We start from the raw sequence: 21,852 nt of genomic DNA on the forward strand, positions 1-21,852 counted from the left end.
GGCAATAACGGTCAACCAACTTCTCGTGCCACTCTCACCGAATGTAGCATGCTCAGGAAGAAGTGCATACGTGTGATAACTACCGGACAAGTCAGACCGCACGAGCACAACAAATACCACCCCCCCCCCTCCCCCCCCAATCGCCTATCCAGGACTCGACTCACGTTCCACAGACAGACAGAAGGAGAGGAGACGTGTCGCCGATAAACCCTCTTCACCTACGTAAGGAGCGCTGATCGACACACCGGAATGTAAGTATGCACATCGTACCACGCAAGTTCGGTCAAGCTTTGCCGAGACATGTCACACACTATCGTGTTATCTAGTACAAGATTTGGATTTGGATTCACCGACAACCTCAAAAGCTTCGTTGTTTCTTGTGCGCCTAGACCTGTGGGTCGACGTTTTGTACTACTGGCTTTGGGCCGCGGAAAAGGTCATCACACCGTGGACGACGACTACATGTTCATGGTGACTATGTCACTAGACAAGCCTTCGCCTTTCAGGGTAAGACCCCTGTCCTTTGGAGCCTTCCATACATGATACACTCCGTGTCCAACCACATGCATCATCGCCCTTGCACTAATAACTAGGAACAATCACCTCGTGATCAATCTTCTGCCCTTGACCCTCATATCTCCACCGACTAACATATGCCTCCGTCTGGCCTGACCCCCCGTTGCTCGTTGCATATACCCCAACTAGGGTGCCTGTTATGGTCAGAATGTCCCGAGTCCACATCACCGCAGGAGGGTTCACTCACCGGTGAATTTTCCCGTGTCTCCACTCACCACCCTGGCATCAACAGACCCAAGGACAGTCTCCTTGGACCTACCTGTCGACCGTGCGAAGAATTCGTACTTCTCGTCACTCACAGCCCGGATGCCGAGCCTGATTGGTTTGCCCAACCACTCGCGTGGAAGCTCGATGGTCTTCGTGGGGGTATCATCCTCGTAGTTACCACGTCCTTCGGCGCGGAGACGGAGCGAGGGCGTCAGCGCTCCGCTCGAAGACTCCAGCAACACGATGCCCATATCCACATGCTGAAACTGGGTCAGGAAGAGGGTGATTCCCGCTTCCTCGTCGACCACGGTAGGCGAGAAGTCAACATCAACCGTGTAGGTGAACAGCGTGTCGGTCTGGCGGCGAGCTATGAATGTGATTTCATCGTCCGGCTGAAAGGACGCATCCCCTGTGAGGTTAGCAAACGCAGGAGTAAGGCGAAGGGTATGCGGATGGCCCGGCGGCGAGACGGCGAAATGGTCTTCCTTTGGATACCGCCAATACACAAGGTGCGCGGGGATAGACGAGCCCGGCGCGAAATCCAACCGATCAGGCCGCTTGATGAACGGTCCCTCGCCCCGGCCCTGCAGATAACGACTGTCCTTGCGAGGAAGCGGGCCCTGCATCTGTCCCCTGACCGGCTCGATAACCGGCCACTCGCCCTCCGCCCACGTCGCCGGCGCCATGACCGTCTCGCGGCCCATCGGATAAGTCACGAACTCGGGCCCCGACCGCGTCCCCAGCGCCACAGCCCACCAGTTCCCATTCCCATCCTGAAACAGGTCCGCATGCCCAACAGTCTGAAAGTACTCCTCGGTACCCCTATTCGTCAACAGTGGATTATGCGGACACGGCTCCCACGGACCGGTCCGATGCCTCGACCTCGCCATCATCACAGAATGATCAACCTCCGTGCCCCCCTCCGCAATCAGCAAATAATACCATCCATCCCTCTTATACACATGCGGTCCCTCAGGCCAAACCCCCCAGTCCCATTCCACAAATCAACAGCCGGGCCCGTCTCCCCCGTCTCCAAATCTAGCGAATAATGCTGAATCCGCTGATCTTCCGCCGACGTCACATACACCTTCCCATCATCATCATCATCCCAAAAAACATCCGGATCAATCCCCACAACATCAAACTCAACCGGCTCACCCCACGCCTCACTGCTAAACGGATCCGCGCTCGTAAACACCAATCCCCTAGTGGAGGGCCCCAAAAACGACACAATTAGGTAGAACTTCCCCCCGCGGTAGCGCAGCGTCGGCGCGTATAGCCCGCCCTGCTGGTTCGTCGTCTCGCGTAGATCCGGGATCTGCGACGGCCGGCTGAAGGCGTTGCTGACGAGCTTCCAAGCTTGCAGGTCTCGGGAGGCGTATATGGGCAGCCCAGGGAAGGCGATGAATGTAGAGGCTACGCAGAAGGTGGTGTCGTTGTGGTCTGGGACGTGGACGCAGGAGGGGTCGGAGTGCCAGCCTGGGAGGAGGGGGTTTGTGTATGGTTTGTCTTTCGGGTTGGGGGTGGGAGATGCCCATGCTGTGCATAGGATGCTGGAGAGTATGGGGAGGATCTTCATGTTGGCGGAGTGGACTTGGACTGGTTGTCTTAGCTTCTAGGGTTGTGGCGATGGGAGACTTAGATTAATATAATACCCCCGATGCAAGGCACGGAGAGACTCCACCGGACAATCTACCATTTCATCCACCGATAGGTAAATGGATACCTAGGCAGGTACACACCTACTATATAACCTAAATAAATACCCATGTCATGTCCATGGCATAGCACCATTCAGGCTAAATCTGCTGTCCGTCTGGCTTGGTTGACTGCATTTGTTAGTTAGGTATTATGGACGAATGGGTTTCCACCACTAGCGTGGGATGGTTCTGATGGTGGTGTGCTTGAGTTTAGGCGGATTGTACAATGCATTATGGCATAGGTTATTATATTGATGAGGTTGTTGGGGCGCAAGTCACAGAAGTATATACGGTATTTGGTTAGTGTGTCTTGATTGGAGGCAATGTCCGATGATTGTACTTTTTCTCAAGCTCTATCTATATGAATATATAGTATAGTACATATCTCCCATATGATCGTCCACGCCTACACATAGGATATACTCAGAGTATACAGTAGATGATCAATTCCACTCAACTGATACCATAGAAACATCTCATTCATTACCAGTTCCATACTCGCATAGTTCGCATGAATATATCAACAGTAACATATCCACAACCAACCAACCAACCACAACAAAAACGACCAGAACACAACCCCAGCACTGAATCAACAAGATCTCTCAAATCCTAGCCTTACTCCGCAAACCCTCCCTCTCCGGAACATGATACCAAGCCTCATCGTATCCCACATGGCGGGGCCAGCGCGCCACCACCCGCATGATATCCCGGGGTAATATCTGCCCCATTATGGAGCTCTCGTTGACTTGGTCGACTTCTTGCTCGACGGATTCGGTTTGGAATTTTTCGGCGCCGTCCATTGCTGTCATTATTGTTAGTATTTCGTATATTTTTGCAAAGTGCATGATTCATGATGAAGATGGATGTGATGGAGATGATGGAGAAAACTGACCCATATGAGCAATCACCAAAAACTCCCCCTCCTCCTTCAGCGGAAACTCCCTCCGCTCAGCATACGGCCCCGCAAGCGCAGCAGCCGTGCGGATCCCCCGGATGAGCTTAATCAAGTGTCCATCGTCTTCGTACTCGCACGCGCGATAGAACAGCTCGCTCCATCCGGACGGATGAAGGGGCTTATATCTCGCTATCTCTTCAGGACGGGGCAAAGGCGCCCCCGACTCAATGTAGATTAGTAGAGCGGCGCGGCCGAGCCATTCGAGGATACGGGCTCTGGTTGGCTTTGGGATCCATGATGTGCGGGCGAGGACGGGCGCGAAGGAGCTTGATGTTATTGCGTGCATGAGGAAGAAGTCGAAGCGAATTTGTTTGTTAGGGCGTTGGGCGGATGCGGTTAGGTAGGCTGTGGGTGTTAGTTAGTGGTGATTGTGAGGGTGAAGGATTCGATGTATGCGTACTGAATGTGTTGAGCAGCTCTGCAACACGAATCTCTAGCTCGTCTGGGTGGACGCGCCACTGCCCGACCAGTCTGACGACGTCGTCTTTGGCGTTTGGGACGACGCTCTGATGCAACTTGTCCAAGTCGTCGTAGTCCATTGCGTTTCGGATGTTTTGGTTCGAGTAGATGTCCTGTTGGATGTCGATCAATGAACGGCCTGAAGAGGGAGTTGCCGACTGGACGGCCTGTTCGATCATATGTAGCGTTTCGCCGTAGGATGAGGAGTGGACGGATGTCAGTGCGAATGCCTCTGCCGCGATAAGAGGCTGGTCGAATTCGATTGCGTAGCCCAAGTGGATGGGAGCATGTAGGTAGCCTTGTCTCGTGTCAGCACAACAGACAAAAGCTAACATACGGGCAAGAAAGAAGGAAAGAAGAGGAATACAACTCACCACCAAAGAACCGACGAAACATCTCCTCTCCCAGCTCGTCGCCCTTGAAAATATACTCCTTCGCCGTCTGGGCCATCCCGTTCCGCTCGACCTCCTCCTGAAAGAACGCACAGTAGTCATTATAGTACTTGCCCTTTCCCACGCACGCCTGGAACTGCGATGGATCTTTGAAGTTGTGCACCCGTTGACTATTGGGCATAGCAGCCGGTTTCTGGGAGATCGTCCCTCGTAGAAAGGCCTTTTCGAGCTGGGCGGGTGTTGCGCCCATGGAATATAGGGCTAGCAGGTGGTGGAGGATGTGATCTGTTCTTGAATCAGCATACATCTAGATGGGCTCGGGAGTAAACTTACTATGCACGCCCGCATTGTGGATCAGAAGATGGTAACGCTCGTTGTTCGTCTTGATCAGCTCTGCTGTCTTGGCTGCGCTTTCTGCGCTGAACGGGCGGACCTCGAAGATGCCTGTTGGCCGTGGATTTGTGGGGAGGCTGATGTTTGCAAATGTCATTATATTAATTGATATATATTATAACAGTCAGGTATGTAGTGAGATTGGCAGACATAGTGTGTGGATACAGTGTGGCCATTCTATATATCCAGCCTTGGCTCCCCACAGTCAAATGCGGAGAGGCTGCATGATCGACCGATTGGCGCGGTTCTCGGTACATGGCACCGCTGGACTTGTATGCCGAGCCACTGGTCATTATCGCAGTGTAGTATTGTCAGCATGTGCTTGCTTGATAGGTAGTGTTGAGGGTCTGACCAGCTACCAGTGAATCCGATCGTCTTGAAGCGATCCATTCTGGTCACACGGGTAGACTCGTTTTCATCGATAGACACATATCAGAAGCCTCACCCTTGACACGCAGATCAATATACATTGGATCCACCTTCGTTAATAGCATGGATAAATTATATAGACATGCATCGTGGATAAACACAATAGTGACAACCAGTCCAATCACATGACATTCACCGCAACCGCCCCACCACGTGACCCCGCGTCGACTCTCACCCGCCTCGCGTCAACCTCATCATCTCCGCATTTTCTACTTCCCTCCCTTAAGAAACAATCCCCCAACGGAAGATATTGAAAATGTCCCCATGGCGACAGTCGACGACAATGGCCTCGAATTCTACCCCGCCTACTGCTTCAAAGCCGCTCCCACCCACTTCACCTGGGTAAAGATCGCCGCCGCGGATGTGCATCGCCTGAGAAGGCGGTTTCAATATGGAGGTATTATCAATGACCCATATATATAACATTGGGGAGAGGGGGGTGGAGAGGCAGAAATTAATATCCTACTATAGACCCATCCACCTACTTCTACCACAACCACCCAATCCGCTACATCTCCCTAGCAGGGATAATAGTCGCGCGCACCGAAACGCCCTACCGCACGATCCTCACCCTAGACGACAGCAGCGGCGCAACGCTCGATATAGTCGTTGTCATCCGGCAGATCGATAATTCAGCGAACCCCAGCACACCAACACCAACACCAACACACACCTCCCCCACAACATCCACCCCGCTAGACATTTCCCCGCTCGTCCCCGGCGCACTCGCCCACGTCAAAGGCACAATCTCCACATTCCGCTCCACGCCCCAACTCCAACTCGAGCGCTTCTGGCTGCTGCGCGACACAAACGCCGAGATGCACTTCGTGGCGCAGCGCGCGCGATACCTCGCTGAGGTGCTTTCGCATCCGTGGGTGCTGAGCGAGGAGGAGGTTGTGAGGCTGGAGGAGGAGGCGGAGGTGGAGGAGGTGCGTGCTGAGGAGGGGAGGGATCGGGCTGTTAGGAAGGCGCGGGCGCGCGGGGAGCGTGAGGATAGGCATTGCGGGGTTATCTTGAGGGCGTGGGAGCGGGAGGAGAGGGAGAGGGAGAGGGAGGCGGATGTTTGTAGGGTTGAGGGGGCGAGGTTTATGAGGGAGTTGAATTGTAAGGGGGAGTGAATCTCTCTCCCCACGCCCCCCAAGACTTCTATAATTTATTTATGCATATATTTTACAAGATAGGAAGATAGAAACCCCTGCGACTACTTACTCGCGGGGGTGTATATATATATATATACACGATGGAACAGAACAAGATAAATAAAATTCATGAAACGTCGCGCATGAGTCGTTATGCCACATATGGCCCAAGAGAAAAAGAAAAGCACTATCTGCACTAATTACATGACACAATATTTTGGAAACGCCAAAGACGGGGCTATCCACCAGCCAATACATACCGCCTAGAAAAGAAACACCCTGTCTAACCAACAAACTCCAAGAAAATGATGGAAAGACGGAAAGACAGAAAGAAGGTGAGAAAAAGGAATACATCATTTGTATGTGTATGTCTTATAGTCAAACCCACCAACCGGACTACCGCTTTGCGCACCACGATAGTATTCGTCGCCGTCGGTCCAGCTGCTTCGCTTGGGATTCCGGTCACGGTATTGGGCCCAGTCGCGCTCTTTTTCTCGCTCGCGGATGCTGTCGTATAGTCGCTGGTCCTCGAGTTCGCGGTCTAGGTCTCGGTACCGGCGACTGTCGTCTAGGTCTCCTGGGAGGTTGGGCGATGCCGACGTGTAGTAGTGCTCTGCGCTTGATGTTGCCGGGTATCTGGAGCCTCCGTTGCTGCTGCTGAACAGGTCACTCTCGGAGTGTCGGTAGTCGGACGTTGCGTGGGCGCCGCGGGGCGGGCTGAGTGACCGTCCGGTTGCAGATCGTGGCATCGTGCTGGACCCTGAACGGTGGTGGGAGGGGCCAGACCCGTAACTATCGGAGCCTCTGTTTGCAGGTACCGGGCTGTTTCTAGGGATGGAGCCCGTTGATGAGGTGTTGGTGTGCCGGTTCATCGGTGGAGCCGCGTTGTCGTCATATACCTTGCCCCCTCCAGGGTGCGCGATATACGGCTTCCTCTCGCGCTCGATCCGCTGTGGCGGAATTATCTCGTTCTCCTCATCGTCGTCATCCTCAACCGCGGGTTGGTAACGGCTTTGGCGCTCTCGTTCACTGAATCTCGGGACGGATTCTCTTGTAGACGTATTCGAGCTCGTCGACATCTTGTGGCGGCGCACCGTAGCCTCCCTAATTTCTTCGTCCGTAATAGAAGGTAGTTGCAAGCCGCATTGCTTCATAATACACTGATCAAGCTCCTCTCGGAGTGCGAGGTCCGGCGCGTCCGGAAATAGCCGTCGAGGGATCTCCTTTGGAAATCGCTCTTTCCTATCGTCCGGATTACTGATTGGCATATGCCTGACTGCTTTCTGCAGCCGCTCATACTCCCTGTCGGGGTGCGCTCGGATCTGGAGAGTAGCCCAGCGTTGGAAGCCTCGCGGCGTCAGTCCCGGAATGTCGGGCCGTTCCTTCAGCTTTTGTTGAACGAGATGGTGCTCCGCTTCGGTGTCTCGGTATAGCCTCGAAATTGCCGATGTACGATCATCGAAGATATCTAATCTCACAGATCAGCGCTGTCTCCAACGCGGGAATGTCTGACTTACCTTGCCAGGGATAGGGATCCGCAGGGATCTGCGTGTCCTCGTAAAACTTCTGCATCTTTTCGGGCACCACCACGAGTGAATTTTCCGGCGCATAATCTTCAATCTAACAGAGAGTAAGCAATCTTCCAAAGACAGAGGCTACGGTACTCACCAAGTGGGCTGCGATGCCTCGCAAGAACTGGCCGAGCCGTTCTGTCGGCTTCCCTTCCTCAAAGAACTTCCCCCATATCTTTTCCAGCGTTGTCATCTCCGTAATGGTTTCCTCTCTGGACGGCGGCCGCGGTCGAGGCTCCACCCTTTGACCCCGCTCACTCGCTTGACTGACAGGAGATTCTCGATGTTCTGCGGGAGACATGGGTGGCGGTCGCGGATACGGCCGAGGGCTGCCGGAATACCCACTGGACGGGGCGGGAGGGTAATCGGGCCTCTCACGGTAAATATCAGGCGGGATCGGAGAGGGATTCTGCGAAACACCAGGCGCGGGAGTCGCGTACTCGCTGGGGTACGGGTTTTGTGGTACCTGTGCCCATTGCGGCAGTGGCGCTGGTTCCGCGGGCGGTGGCTGAGTGCCTAAATTTGTGGACTTGAGCTGCTGGATAACATTCTCTGTGATTCGGTTCAACACATCCGGCGAGAGGTAAGCGGGGCTATCGTTCTGGTGGAAGGCGGAGTGGACAGCCTCGTTGATCCCGCCCGGGTGATGCTGCGGCTGCGTCTGCCATGCACTGGGGTTTGGAGGTGGCTCCGGATAGTGGTTCGTCGGGGTCGAGCTTTGTGGAACTTGCGGCTGGGGCATGGGAACCCGATCGGGGCCATAGTGAGATGGATAAGGAGGAGGATAAGAGGGAGACATGGACTCGTTGGGGTTCACAGGAGCCGTGTGACCCTGAGAATACGGGCCCGGAATGTCTTGAAAGCCATCGGAAGCCATAACGAGGGTATTTGGTTAAAGGACAGACACTCGAGGCTGGTCCAACGGTGGCTCTTTAGATATTGGCCGATTGTCAAGGGAGCGACTATGGAGGTGAAGACAAGGAGAAGAAAGAGACCGGGGGACCGAAGGTATATATATTTGAGCCCCAGCAGGCAGACTCTTTGGGGCTGACTTAGTGCAACCAAAGACAATGGCAAACAATGAGGATGATCCAGGAAGGCACTGAGGGGCACCGGGCATTCAAGAACCGGACCTTGAAACAATCAAGTACTATGCAGGGCAACAGCTGCAGATGCAGAAGGAAGGGTAGAAGTTATGTGAATTAGATAGAAACAAAGAAAAGTTTGAATCGAGAGATGCAAGGCTAGACGATCGTCATAGCGTGGGCAAGATGGATGGCGGAGAAAGAAAGAGAAAGAGGGGTGAGTGGCCGACGCTCTTTCAGCCTCCGACCATTTCTTCCTACGTCACCGTGTCCGATCTGACTGGGGTTTAGAATTGAACGAAATGGTTCCTCGACACCGAATAACTTTATTATGTTTACTTAAAGATCACGGAGTCTACTGTTACTTCCTGCAATTCTTTCTTTGTACTTGCACCCCATGAACAACTGCCATGGACAAATGCCCCAGGTGACCAGATACTATGCTGCGTCATTACGAGTGATCGATCTTACTCCACATGATCGGATATCGAAGGGCTGTGTCGCGCTTACATTCGCAAGCCGGGTTATAGTGGGCCACATTGTCCAGGGCACTTGACGCACCTCGCTGAAGAGGGTTGGCATGCAAGCAACCATGGTTGGAGTAAGTATGGATCCGGTGGGCTGGAATGGGACCGGAACCAAGATCGAAGTATCCATGGCGTTGAAAAAGGGGTAGGAGATCTACGCGCCGAAACAAGAGCGGGTCTCATTCCCAGATACATATTCGTGAACTGCATTTCGTAAAATTGCTTTCTGCTAAAATCATCAATACCATGGGGCAACTGAGGCACTGGGCCAACACCCGGCGACCGATTGCAGATAGCGACATCTAAAAAACCAAGATATGGGTCCTAATCACACCCTCGTGTAATGATAATCTCCCGTGCTTGAGAGACTGCCTCGTGCTTTGGAAACAGCATCACCTCAAAGGTACTGATCCAGCGGCTCGGGATCCTCGCCATCAGAGTCCTCGAGGTCTTGCGTAGGGTCAGGCACGCGAAGAGACTGGCCGGGTGGTTTAACCGCTTTCTACCCACCGTCAATTTTGACTTTCGGCCAGGAAATAAGGTAACTTGCATTACTCACCACCCTAGCAAATTTGGAGTCTCTCCGGGGAGTCATTGGAGAAGAGTGAGTCACGCTGGCAGCGGTGTCCGAGGGAGTGATGCCCCACGAGGCCCATCCACTCTGACGGAGACGATCTGCGTTACCCCGGGGGTCAATAGTAGCGAGCTCGCGGCCTTTGTCCCTGCCTCTGTTGTAGTCATCGATGCGGCCTCGCTCAATCCAACCAGAAGACTCATCGTCGCGTCCGGAAGCTGCGTGGGGGACGTCTCTCAGCGCGAGTCTCTTGGTGGACTCGGCCAGAGTTCCGTCCAGCTAGTGGAGTTGATCAGTAGTTGTCCTTCCATTGGCAATAGCTTGTATAAAAACTTACGATCATGCCAGGATGCTGAGCACTAGAGAGCTCGCTCCCAGTGAGCAACTTATTTTCTTCAGCGACAGGTTCAGCCTCGGAGTGCTTCTGCACGCAAGTCAAACATCTCTAGATAACCACACATCAGCGATAAGTTCCATAGACAGAGTAGAGCAAGCCATACAGCAATATCCCGATCATGTCTCTGATTCTTCGCAAACTCATCGAGCCCCTTCACCTTGTCACAAATCACACAGCGGAGCTCGACGACCGGGTTTCCCGAGCATTCACGACAAGTAGCATGTCCAGGACCGGTAACAGCGTTGCTCTGGCCCTGGACGACCATCGCGTTGCGCAGGATGTCTAGCTGTCTTTTGGAGAAAAAGCTCTGCAGGCGGACTTTCTTGCAGATCTTGCACTTCACTCTGTGGATTGGTTGTTGGGGACTGTACCAGAGTGTGGGGTCGTGGGTGTAATGCGACGTACCTCTCGGGGATGACGACGTTGTCGAGCCTTGGAGATGGATTCTTGAGCTGGGGGATAGGGGAGATGGGGAAGATGATGGTGGTGGTATGACTTTACTTACTGGTCTCGGACCTGCTGGCTCCAGCCTCCGGCGAAGGCACTTCTGACGGAATTGTGCTTCTTGCCCATGTTGAGCTTGAAGCAGAGGGAGGCTTGATGGATGTTGGTGTGTTGATCCTTGAATGATCACTGAGAGATACACTGGGAGGGATGGCACTGGAGAGAGATGAGAGAGGATAGATAGGAGGGGAAGATAGAAAGGCAGCTCAAGGTAGGACTCAGCAAAATATCCTCTCCCTTCAACCAGTCAGTTTCCGGCACCTTCTGCCAAACATGTTCACTGCGATGTGCGTTGAGAAATTCACAGTGCTGATGACAGTGACAGCACAGTGAATGATAGAAACGTTAGCACCATGGCCGAGAAACTTGTCACCATGGCGATGTTGCAAACATCAAATAGATATTGGAATGTATAGACATGGAGTGACAAAGAGTAGTATTGGCCGTGGAAGTGACAAAGAGTAGTATTGATCGTGAGAGAGACAAAGGTGATTCCATAACAATATGTGCCAATGTCGTTATATAAAGAGTTCTTCCCCATATGAAGCCAGAAATCAAATAATGGTCAATCTACAAAGCGGTTATCTGTTTGTCCTTATCCAATAGGTATAAGTATCCTGATTGTATGTACATCCTAGCTTACCGTAGACCGTGCGGCTATCCACCACCGCAAGACAAACGCACAGCATTGAGCAAACGGTTCCCACACGAGCAGCGCATCAAGCCCCATCTGAGAGTTACAGAATGCAATTAAAGACCAAATCATTTTTGGACGTCATCCAAGAACACGTAGAATCAGGTATATGCTCGTATCCAGAGACATATATTCCTAAAGAGACACTATGGTCTATGGTCTCAAGGAAGGGTGAACCCAGTGGACCCAATATCCCACTCCCATCCCAAATGACTTCACCATAGAGACCATGACCTCATGTCTCGAATCACACACCAGGTGGACGCCATGGCCACTTGCTTAAGCCTGTGAGTCGCAATCGATAAGCATAGCATCGACTCCTTTTCAGCGTTCCACTCGTCCGATCTGTAGGGTGAATATACTACATAATAATATACATAATATACACTAAAGAACAAATAAATTAAATCAAAAATCAGGGGAAAAGCGCAAACCCAACAATTACGACCATCCACCCAAGACCAAGGTAAGTTGGAACATCATGCATTCCTATTCCTATTCCTGGGTATGCCGTCAGAGCCTAGGAATCAACCGCGTCGTCGGGGCTGTTGATCCGAGAACCGTAATAGGGGAACTCCACGTCGATGACGTTCAGGTACCTACCCACTACCTGGGCTACTGTACCAGACTGACAGAGAGACAGACAGACAGGTAGGTACTTTTGATCACTTCCACACATCAGGGGCGGAGGGGGCCAAAGAAGTTAAATTATATGATCCGTGATCAACGACTTAATGTGACCTGAAATGATACGATCTCCCTAGCGCAGTTCCAGAAAGATGTCTAGCTGCCTGACACTAAGGGGGGGGACTCAGACTGGAAATTCCGGAGAGCGGAGCGGGCGAGGCGTCGAATGGTGCCCCGTTCAAGCCAATCCAATCCAAACCAATTTAGTCCGGTCCCTCTCCGTGTTTTGCAGGGGGGGGGGGGCCCTTTGTTGATCTTCCGCGGACGGTCAACTTACTAGTTTATGGATTGCGGATGTACGTGTGTCAGTTACGGATATGGAGGACGGAGAGAGACTAGGGAGGTAGTACGGTGGTTTATGGACGGTTGTTGACGTCGGTACTTGAGCTCAACGGCTGGTTCGTCAGGATTTAAGCAGGATTCAGGAAGCGGGTAGAAGGGTGAGTGCATGGTTGACGGTAGCCTATCCTGTTGCTCTGGGTGTTGGCTAACTTTACTCCGGAGTGTCTCGAATTGTATCAACACTTGGTTAGTCTGTCGTGGTAATATCGGGATAGTAGTAGTTAATTAGCAGTAGCTGGTTAGTTCGGTCTGCGATTCACGCAACCGAGATGATGTACGGAGTAATTCCTTCTAGAAGCCGACAGCTTCCAGAGCCAAGTCCCGGTCACCGAATGGGAAGACGCTTAGCACCTATCTTGCCGTATTTTGCTCACTGCTGTGGGGGAGGAGGGATCCATCAGACCGTCCGACCAACGACAACTAGGAAGGGAGAAAGCAATATACACACTCCTTCAGCATTGGACGGGACGATAGACGACGGAAGAGCAGGATGATTCAATAGGACGGGGGCATCAGGAGGTAAGCCCCATTATTTTCCGGCCGAAGCGCAGCGGACCGTCCTTGGAAGCGCCACCAAATCGTTAACCCATGGCGAAAGTGGAGATCCGCATTCCCCGACCAGTGTGAGGTCAGTATCAGACCCAATTCTGGGTGGATGGGTCCATTGACTCCACGCTTTTTCTTCTCTTTTTTGTTTCCTTTTTGCCGTGAGTAATCTACTAATCAGCGTCATTTTAGTAGACAGATTTGTCAGCTTGGTTCCATTTTGTTTGGACTTTTCCCTTTTCTGTTTTGATTAGATGTGGTTTGCTTCCAAATCGGACGATTTAGGAGAAGGCCTTGTCGAGGGCTGACAACGGTGGAGGCGAATCCAGTAGGCGAATATCGTCAACACGAGATGCACGAGTCAAGACCATAAGCAATGACAAAGAAAACAAGGCACCACCGTCCCTGAAACAAAGAAAGAAGGGCCCAAAAAAGAGGGCAGGCCAAGAGTGATGCATCACCCCGCCAAAAGTCCCAGTCCTGTCCCTGTCATGACCCAGACCCGGACCATCAGTCGCTCATTCGCATTGATCTGAACAGACAAGGCCCGTCCATAACGTAATCCACTACCGAGCCGCTCACCCCCACCGAGCCGCTCACCTCTTCCAAAATACTCATGCCTATGAAAATTGAAGGTATTCCCAACCACCCAAACACGCGTTTTTCATTGAAATAATTAAATATGACGTGTAGGACATCTGACTCTAGTATGCCCCTGAATATTACAATTAGAACATGTTAGTGGAGCGCGTCTTGGCATGCTTGAAAGTAGAGGCGCAGAATCTATTATAGTCCCCTCCATATTATTTCCTAGCTGATTTCTTTGGTGTATTAGATCCCTAGCCTCCTGCACCGATATACCTTCATTTAGAGTTATTTAACATTGTGATTAATGTCTTTTTAGCCTCTCTTTTTTATTTTCAGCACGGAGTTCGTGGTTCTCCTTGGTCAAGAAGACAGTACTATACAATGCCATCTCACAACCCTTTATAATCTGCTGGAGTGCTTGTTTTGAGGGTGTACAGGGGCTTTAAGAGCCCCTTTTAAGCAGCTTTTTGATAGATAAAGCCTGCTTCTGCAGCTGATAAATAGTATGAGGTGTTACAAGAGCAGAGGAGGTAGTAGAAGTCTCTCCCCCATGGCTTCCCGGAGGAGACGGCGTGATTATAATATAAAGCTTTTTAAGAATTCTTTGAGAATTAAATAGTTGTATCCCCGCGGTAGCAAAGTTATTCATGATATTTTAAGGCTTAAACACTCCCTAGTAAGCTGTAGAATAAGCCTGTAAGAAGTCTATCTTATTAATATGATTGAATCCTAACCAGGCTTTAGACTCTACTAGTTCTTTATATACACATTTTAAAGGACTAAAACAACCAATATCTAATAGTTACAGGAGATAAGAGGAATAAGGAGACATGTAAACTGCTATAATATTATTATCTTAGTATATTTTGTTAAATACAGGCATAAGATAACTTCCATACCTATCTAGAACAAGCATCTGATATTAACTAACTGTATAGCTTCTTATTACAGGAATAAATGTTCTTTGAAGCCATCACAGGCCTATCTTGTTAGTTATCTAGTTATTTAGACTGACTTTAATCCTCTAATCATATAATATACTGCTTTTTTTATACCATCCTTTAATATGCACTTTTTCTTTAAAGATAATACAGGAAGGAAGACTCTAGCTACTTGAATTAATATATTTAATAGCTATAATCTATTCCTGGTTACCAGGCTGAATAAGATAAGGCTTTCTAAATATCTCTGATCTAGTAACTACTTTTATAGTAGTAATTAGACCCATTATAAAGCCAGTTTCATTAAAATTAAAGATATCCTTATCTAGGATACCATGCTGCATCCAAATATCTTACAGCTATATAAACCACTTCTTTATAATCTCAGGATTTTCATATTTAGCCTGCTAGTAATTATATCTTCTTACAAAGCAGCTTTTAATCTCTAGATAGTATTTAATAAGTTTTAATATCTAATTATGACTGACAGGCGTATATATATGTTACGGAAACCCAATGAGGTTAATACCCCACAAAGGCGGCACAGCCAGGCAGAAGCCTGATGCTAATTAATTAACATAAGAATTAGAACCCTTGCATAAAGATAACTATAAGTCATATAATATAATTACCTACTCCTAACATGAAGTGAAGGAGTAGCTATATAATATAATTATCTACTTTATACCTATCCCTAGAGAGTAGCCAGAGAAGTAGGTACTAAGAGAAATATATAATTAAAGTAATTCTAGAAGTAATTATAAAGAAGTTACTACAAGAGTAGCTAGGAAAGAATATATAAGAATACTTATTTACTTATATCTATAATTTAGTTAGTTATATTTAATAATACTCTCAAGTCTGAGTATATATTTCAAGTCTAGTTTCTACTTACTTATACTTAATCTAAGTAATTAGGTTTTTATATCTGACATGTCTTACTTCTCTTATTACTTATTAAGTTACCTTTAGACTATCAGGTCACCTTATTAATTAATATAATTAGTATAGCTACTTAGTAAGGCCTCAGGTAGGTACAGAACCTATTATTAATAGCTAATAAGAAGATTATAGGGTGCTCTTTACCTTAAATAACCTAAGTCACTAATACTAGTATAATAAAAGTAAGAAGGGATCCTAGGGTCTTGATATATTAAATACTAGTTAATATAAGTAAAATCTTAGATTAACTTAAAATAAACTAAAATATTATTATATTAAATAATAACAGAATAGCTATACTAATTCTTAGGACTAGTAGTAGAAGTAGTTAAGAAGATACTAGCAAAGGACTAACTTTAATAAATATTATTAGTATAATCAAGTAATTACAGGCATATATTATAATCTTAGAGAGATAACTTATAACCTATACTATTAAGATTAAATTACTAGAGATATTTAATAGTACTTATTCCAAGCTTTATATATTCCTAATATAAATAGACATGTATATAAAGATAAACAGAGAGAGACTTGCTACTAAATCTAATAAAATTATATTTATTATTATATATCTAAAGAGTCTAGTATTTAATTAGTTTAAATCTTATATTAGGGACTTCCAGGATAATACTAAAAATAATTAAGATAATAAAATAAAAGAAGTGTTTAAGAGTTATAATAACTTTAAAGAGTAACTTCATATAATATTTAGAGATATTAATTTAGTTTAAAATATTAAATAAAAGTTATAATAACTATAATAATTTAAGTTAATTAATTAGTATACTTTAGAATTTTAGCAGGTCATATCTTAGTTAGATTAGGATAATAATACTTATATTATATAATTTAAGAAAGGGCTTAAACCAGAGGTTTAAGAGAAACTAATCTAGATAAAATAGCCAGGAACCCTTAGTAAGATAATTAAACAAGTAATTAAGATTAATAATAAGTTATTTAACTTTAATATTAGGTATAAGAATTAGTCAGGTAACAGGTACTAAGGTAACTAGAAAATAAGCTAGTATAATATTAATAATAAATAATAAGCACAGTTAAAGAGCCAAGAATATAGTAATTCTTATAGGCTATAACTAATAAAGCTAGATATAGCTTAACACTAAGAAATCTCTAAGAAAGAAAAGGAATAATATTAAAATAATAAAATATATTATAATTATAGAAAATAAGGCTATATAACAAGAGAATATTAATCAGACTAATAATAGAAAAATAATAATAAGAAATTATAAAAATAGTTAAAAGCTATTTATAAAAAAGCTAAAGATACTTAAAATAATAATAAGAGCAAGAGATCTAAGACAGACCTACTAGCTAAGAAATTATATATAACTTATAATATTAATTAGTCAAATAAATCTATAAATCTAAGTGATTATTAATAAAGTAATAATAATAATTATAATATAAAGGATCAGAGTTATTCTAATAAAAAAAAAGAAATAATAAAATCTAATAATAAAAGTAATAAATTTTATATAAGAATAGATAAGTCTAATAAAGCTATTAATATAAATAAGCTAGTTAAAAAGAATAAATTTCCTAGTATAATCTGGGATGATATTAATCTGCTTAATAAAGAATTTAATACTTAAGTAAGAGACCTAAGACTAAGTGTTACGGAAACCCAACGAGGTTAATACCCCACGAAAGGCGGCACAGCCAGGCAGAAGCCCGACGCCAATCGATTGACATAAGGATCGGAACCCTTGCACAAAGATGACTACGAGTCACGTGATACGATCACCTACTCCTAACGTGAGATAGAGGAGTAGCTACGTGATGCGATCACCTACTCCACGCCTACCCCCAGGGAGTAGCCGGAGGAGTAGGCACCAAGGGAAACACATAATTGGAGCGACTCCGGAAGTGACCACAAAGGAGTCACCACGGGAGTAGCCAAGGAAGGATATATAAGAACACTCATTCGCCTGTATCTACAGTTTAGTTAGTCGCGTTCAATAACACTCTCAAGTCTGAGTATACATTTCAAGTCTAGCTTCTACTCGCCCACACTCAACCTAAGTGATCAGGTTTTCGTACCTGACACACCTTACTTCTCTTATCGCTTATTAGTCACCTTTGGACCATCGGGTCACTCGTCGATCGATACAGTAGCACGGCCACTGTGTGAGGCCTCGGGTTAGTACAGAACCCCTCGTCGATAACTGATAGGAAGACCGCAGGGCGCTCTTCACCCCGAATAACCCAAGTCACCAACGCTAGGACGGCAGAAGCGAGAAGGGATCCTAGGGTCTTGACACATTGAACGCCAGTTAGCACGAGTAGAGTCTTGGGTTAACTTAAAAACAAATCGAAACACCATCATGTCAAACAACAACAGAACGGCCGCGCCAACCCCTAGGACTAGCAGTGGAAGCAGTCAGGGAGACGCCAGCGCAGGACCAACCCCAGCAGATGTCGTTGGCATGATCGAGCAACTGCAGGCGCATATCGCAACCTTAGAGGGGCGACTTGCGACCCGCACTGTCAAGGTTAAACCACCAGAGGCATTCGACGGCACTCGTTCTAAGCTTCGTGCATTCCTAACGCAAATGGACATGTACATGAAGATGAACGGAGAGAGACTCGCCGCCGAATCCGACAAAATTGTATTCGCCGCCACGTACCTGAAGGGTCCAGCGTTCGATTGGTTCGAACCCTACATCAGGGACTTCCAGGACAACACCGAAAACGATCGAGGCGACGAAACCAAAGAAGTGTTCAAGAGCTATAACAACTTCAAGGAACGACTCCGTACGACATTCGGGGACATCGATGCGGTTCGAAACGCAGAACGAAGATTGTGGCGACTACGACAGTTCAAATCAGTCAGCCAGTATGCTTCAGAATTTCAGCAGGTCATATCTCAGTTGGATTGGGATGACGACACCTATATTGCACGATTCGAGGAAGGGCTCAAACCAGAAGTTCAAGAGAAACTGATCTGGATGGAACGGCCAGGAACCCTCAGCAAGATGATCGAACAAGCAGTTAAGATCGACAACAAGTTATTCGACTTCAACATTAGGCGCAAAAATCAGTCAGGCAACAGGTACCAAGGCAACCAGAGAACAAGTCAGTACAACGCCAATGATAAACGACAAGCGCAGCCAAAGAGCCAAGGATACAGCGATCCTTATGGGCTACAACCAATGGAGCTAGACGCAGCTCAACACCGAGAAATCCCTAAGGAAGAAAGGGAACGACGTCGAAACGACAGAGCATGCTACAATTGCGGAAAACAAGGCCACATGGCAAGGGAATGCCGATCGGGCCAACAACAGAAAAACAACAATAGGGAACCAAGGAAGCAGTTGAAGGCTACCCGTGAAGGAGCCAAAGGTGCTCAGAACAGCGATAAGGGCAAAAGGTCCAAGGCGGACCCACCAGCCAAGAAATTATGCGCAACCTACGAAATCGATTGGTCAAACGAACCCACGGATCTAAGCGATCATTGGTGGAGCGACGACAACGACTACGACATAGAGGATCAAAGCCATCCTAACGAAGAGAAAGGGACGGTGGAGTCCAACAGCGGAAGCGACAAATTCCACGCAAGAACGGATGGGTCCGATAAAGCCATCAGCACAAATGAGCCAGTCGAAAAGGACGAATTTCCTAGTATAGTCTGGGACGATATCGATCCGCTCGACGAAGAATTCGGTACTCAAGCGAGAGGCCCAAGGCTGAGCTTAGAGACTGATACACCTCAAAATCCCCTAGAACCAGAGAAAACCGCAGAAGGATATTGCGAAGAAGCCGACGCACGGGACGTCGCACGAGCATTGGTCAAGCTAAGGAAGCAATCAATTGTGACCAACAGAATCAAAGAGCTCAACGGAGCCATCGAGGCAAACATCCGCAGCAGGGTCAGGGATTGCACCCACTGGAACCTAGAATGCTGGGAAAAAACCAACGAATCATGGGAAACACACCGATGGAAGCACGCGCAACATTCAGGAACATGGTGCGCGCAGTGTCAGAAAGACAACACCTGGTACCATGACGAACTCGCGAAACTCGAGCACAAACGACGTTCCAACCCACATGGATACTGCGACTATGAATGGTGCTTATGTGCCCATTTTAGGACGCACCCACGGCACAAGGAACTACCATGGATAGTGTGCTACGACAAACATTGCCGACTGCATGACGCAGAAAAGGCAGCGTCAGGATACTCGCCAAAAATGCCAAAGAGCGTGGATGGATGGGGAACAACGTGCCCATGTTGGGACCTACAGTGTTCTTGTAGGAGTTACCCGCATCACCCACACCACAAATACATGGCATGGATGCAGTGCTACGATGACAAGTGCAGGACGCACTACGACGACAAGTTCATCAGCACTTACCTACCACAACTACCGCCATACGAGCGAGCACCAAATTGGCGAAACAAAAAACAGATCGCAGCAACAGGATGGGGAACCCATATCAAGTTTATTGCACGAGTGCACGGACAGGCAGCCAAAGTGATGCTTGACTCCGGAGCAACGGGCAACTTCATGGACCCTCAATTCCAACAGAAACTGGGCATCGAAGGCATCAGAAAAGCCAACCCAGAACCTATCGCAGGACTGAACGGTGAAAACTTAGGAAACCACCTTACAGTCGAATCGGGACCGACTCCTATGGTTGTATTCGGTCATTTCGAACGAATAAACTTCGACGTGACACGGTTAGGACGGTACGATATAGTATTGGGGATCCCATGGCTCAGGGATCACAACCCAGAAATCAACTGGAAGACAGGCAGTCTTCAGTTTACGAATTGCAATTGCCCAAAACAAGGACAGACGACAGGGGTGTCTGAGTCCCAACGGCATACTCAGGAGCAAGGAGCCCGAGTATCGGCTAAGAGGTTTAGAGGTGAACCTAACGACGACCATGCGACACGAGTGTTGGCAGCGACAAAGCCAAGTCACCGAGATTGGTTAATAACACTACCGGGGTGGGCACCGGACACAGCGACAAACTATTGTGAAATCACGACACTGGGAGAAGTCACCGAGAGACCTACGGGTGAGGGACTCAACACCAGCAACATCGAAGTGCAAGTATTAGCGGCAACAGAACAGATTGTCGTACCGCAGGATTACGGAAGATTCAGGGAACTATTCGAGCAACCCGAAAACCCCGAACTACCAGAGCATGGGCCACACGACCACACTATTCCAATCGAAGAAGGAAAGCAAGTGGCATGCAGGAAAATCTACCCAATGTCAGAAAGGGAATCACAAACGCTACGAGCGTACATTGAGGAACAACTAGCGAAAGGAACAATTCGACCATCAAAATCACCGGCAGGACACGGCGTCCTGTTTGTACCAAAGAAAGATGGAAGCCTACGACTATGTGTGGACTACAGACCACTCAACCAAGTCACGATCAAAGACAGACACGCGTTACCATTAATCACGGAAATACAAGACAAACTCAAAGGAGCTAAGATCTTCACGAAACTCGACATCACCGACGCATACAATAGGCTACGCATCGCTAAAGGAGACGAATGGAAAACGGCATTCAGATCAAAATATGGCCACTATGAATATTTGGTCATGCCATTCGGTCTCACCAACGCACCAGCATCATTTCAGAGATTCATCAATGAAGTACTAGGAGAACTACTGGATACGTTCGTCATCGCATACCTCGACGACATCCTTATCTTCTCGAAGAATCTCGAAGAACACAAGATACACGTCAAACAAGTGCTACGGAAGCTACGAATCGCCAAACTACGATGCAAATTGAAGAAGTGCGAGTTCCACGTCACAGAAACAGACTTTCTAGGACATTGGATATCCACGGAGGGAATCCATACCGACAAAAACAAAGTTCAGGCAGTCAGGGACTGGCCACGACCAAGAAATCTCAAAGAACTACAACAATTCATGGGATTAGTAAACTACTACAGAAGATTTGTCTATCACTACGTGCACAAGCTAGGACCACTCTTCAACCTGATGAAGAAAACAGAGGACTTCAACTGGACAGACGACTGTCAGAAAGCATTTGAAGACATCAAACACCAACTCACCATTGCACCAGTCTTGATGCAACACGACCCAGAGAAAGAAACAACGATTGAGACAGACGCTTCAGACTACGCTATCGGGATGAGAATGACTCAACCAGGAGACGACGGCAAGCCAAAACCAGTCGCGT

At 47.8% G+C, this 21,852-nt stretch overlaps 5 protein-coding genes across 5 annotated transcripts; 1 reads left to right on the forward strand and 4 right to left on the reverse strand.

The window, feature by feature from the left end:
• Positions 1–154: 154 nt before the first annotated feature.
• P168DRAFT_312741 (glycoside hydrolase family 43 protein) lies at positions 155–2,553 on the reverse strand (the record flags this gene model as incomplete). Its single annotated transcript, XM_024839599.1, has 4 exons — positions 155–710; positions 764–1,734; positions 1,767–2,292; positions 2,526–2,553. 4 exons carry the CDS (start codon positions 2,551–2,553, stop codon positions 583–585), a joined length of 1,653 nt encoding a protein of 550 aa, XP_024690232.1. The 3' UTR covers positions 155–582.
• A 405-nt stretch (positions 2,554–2,958) lies between these two features.
• On the reverse strand, positions 2,959–4,788 carry P168DRAFT_258337 (questin oxidase family protein). Its single transcript, XM_024834596.1, has 5 exons — positions 4,626–4,788; positions 4,275–4,577; positions 3,842–4,198; positions 3,379–3,786; positions 2,959–3,288 (listed from the first exon to the last, which is right to left on the reverse strand). The coding sequence occupies exons 1-5, from the start codon at positions 4,780–4,782 to the stop codon at positions 3,089–3,091; spliced, it is 1,425 nt and encodes a 474-aa protein (XP_024690233.1). The 5' UTR covers positions 4,783–4,788; the 3' UTR covers positions 2,959–3,088.
• Positions 4,789–5,352: 564 nt separating this feature from the next.
• On the forward strand, positions 5,353–6,232 carry P168DRAFT_306778 (OB-fold domain-containing protein; the record flags this gene model as incomplete). The annotated part of the gene is made up of 2 exons (XM_024839054.1): positions 5,353–5,511; positions 5,586–6,232. Exons 1-2 carry the CDS (start codon positions 5,379–5,381, stop codon positions 6,230–6,232), a joined length of 780 nt encoding a protein of 259 aa, XP_024690234.1. The 5' UTR covers positions 5,353–5,378.
• A 124-nt stretch (positions 6,233–6,356) lies between these two features.
• On the reverse strand, positions 6,357–9,097 carry P168DRAFT_292729 (uncharacterized protein). Its single transcript, XM_024837652.1, has 3 exons — positions 7,922–9,097; positions 7,771–7,873; positions 6,357–7,721 (listed from the first exon to the last, which is right to left on the reverse strand). Exons 1-3 carry the CDS (start codon positions 8,699–8,701, stop codon positions 6,607–6,609), a joined length of 1,998 nt encoding a protein of 665 aa, XP_024690235.1. The 5' UTR covers positions 8,702–9,097; the 3' UTR covers positions 6,357–6,606.
• Positions 9,098–9,833: 736 nt separating this feature from the next.
• P168DRAFT_306780 (uncharacterized protein) lies at positions 9,834–11,048 on the reverse strand (the record flags this gene model as incomplete). The annotated part of the gene is made up of 6 exons (XM_024839055.1): positions 10,913–11,048; positions 10,813–10,839; positions 10,511–10,751; positions 10,348–10,455; positions 9,996–10,289; positions 9,834–9,938 (listed from the first exon to the last, which is right to left on the reverse strand). The coding sequence occupies exons 1-6, from the start codon at positions 10,978–10,980 to the stop codon at positions 9,834–9,836; spliced, it is 843 nt and encodes a 280-aa protein (XP_024690236.1). The 5' UTR covers positions 10,981–11,048.
• Positions 11,049–21,852: the final 10,804 nt, after the last annotated feature.

The sequence above is a fragment of the Aspergillus campestris genome (genome assembly GCF_002847485.1).
Source record: "Aspergillus campestris IBT 28561 chromosome Unknown P168scaffold_11, whole genome shotgun sequence".
NCBI lineage: Eukaryota > Fungi > Ascomycota > Eurotiomycetes > Eurotiales > Aspergillaceae > Aspergillus > Aspergillus campestris.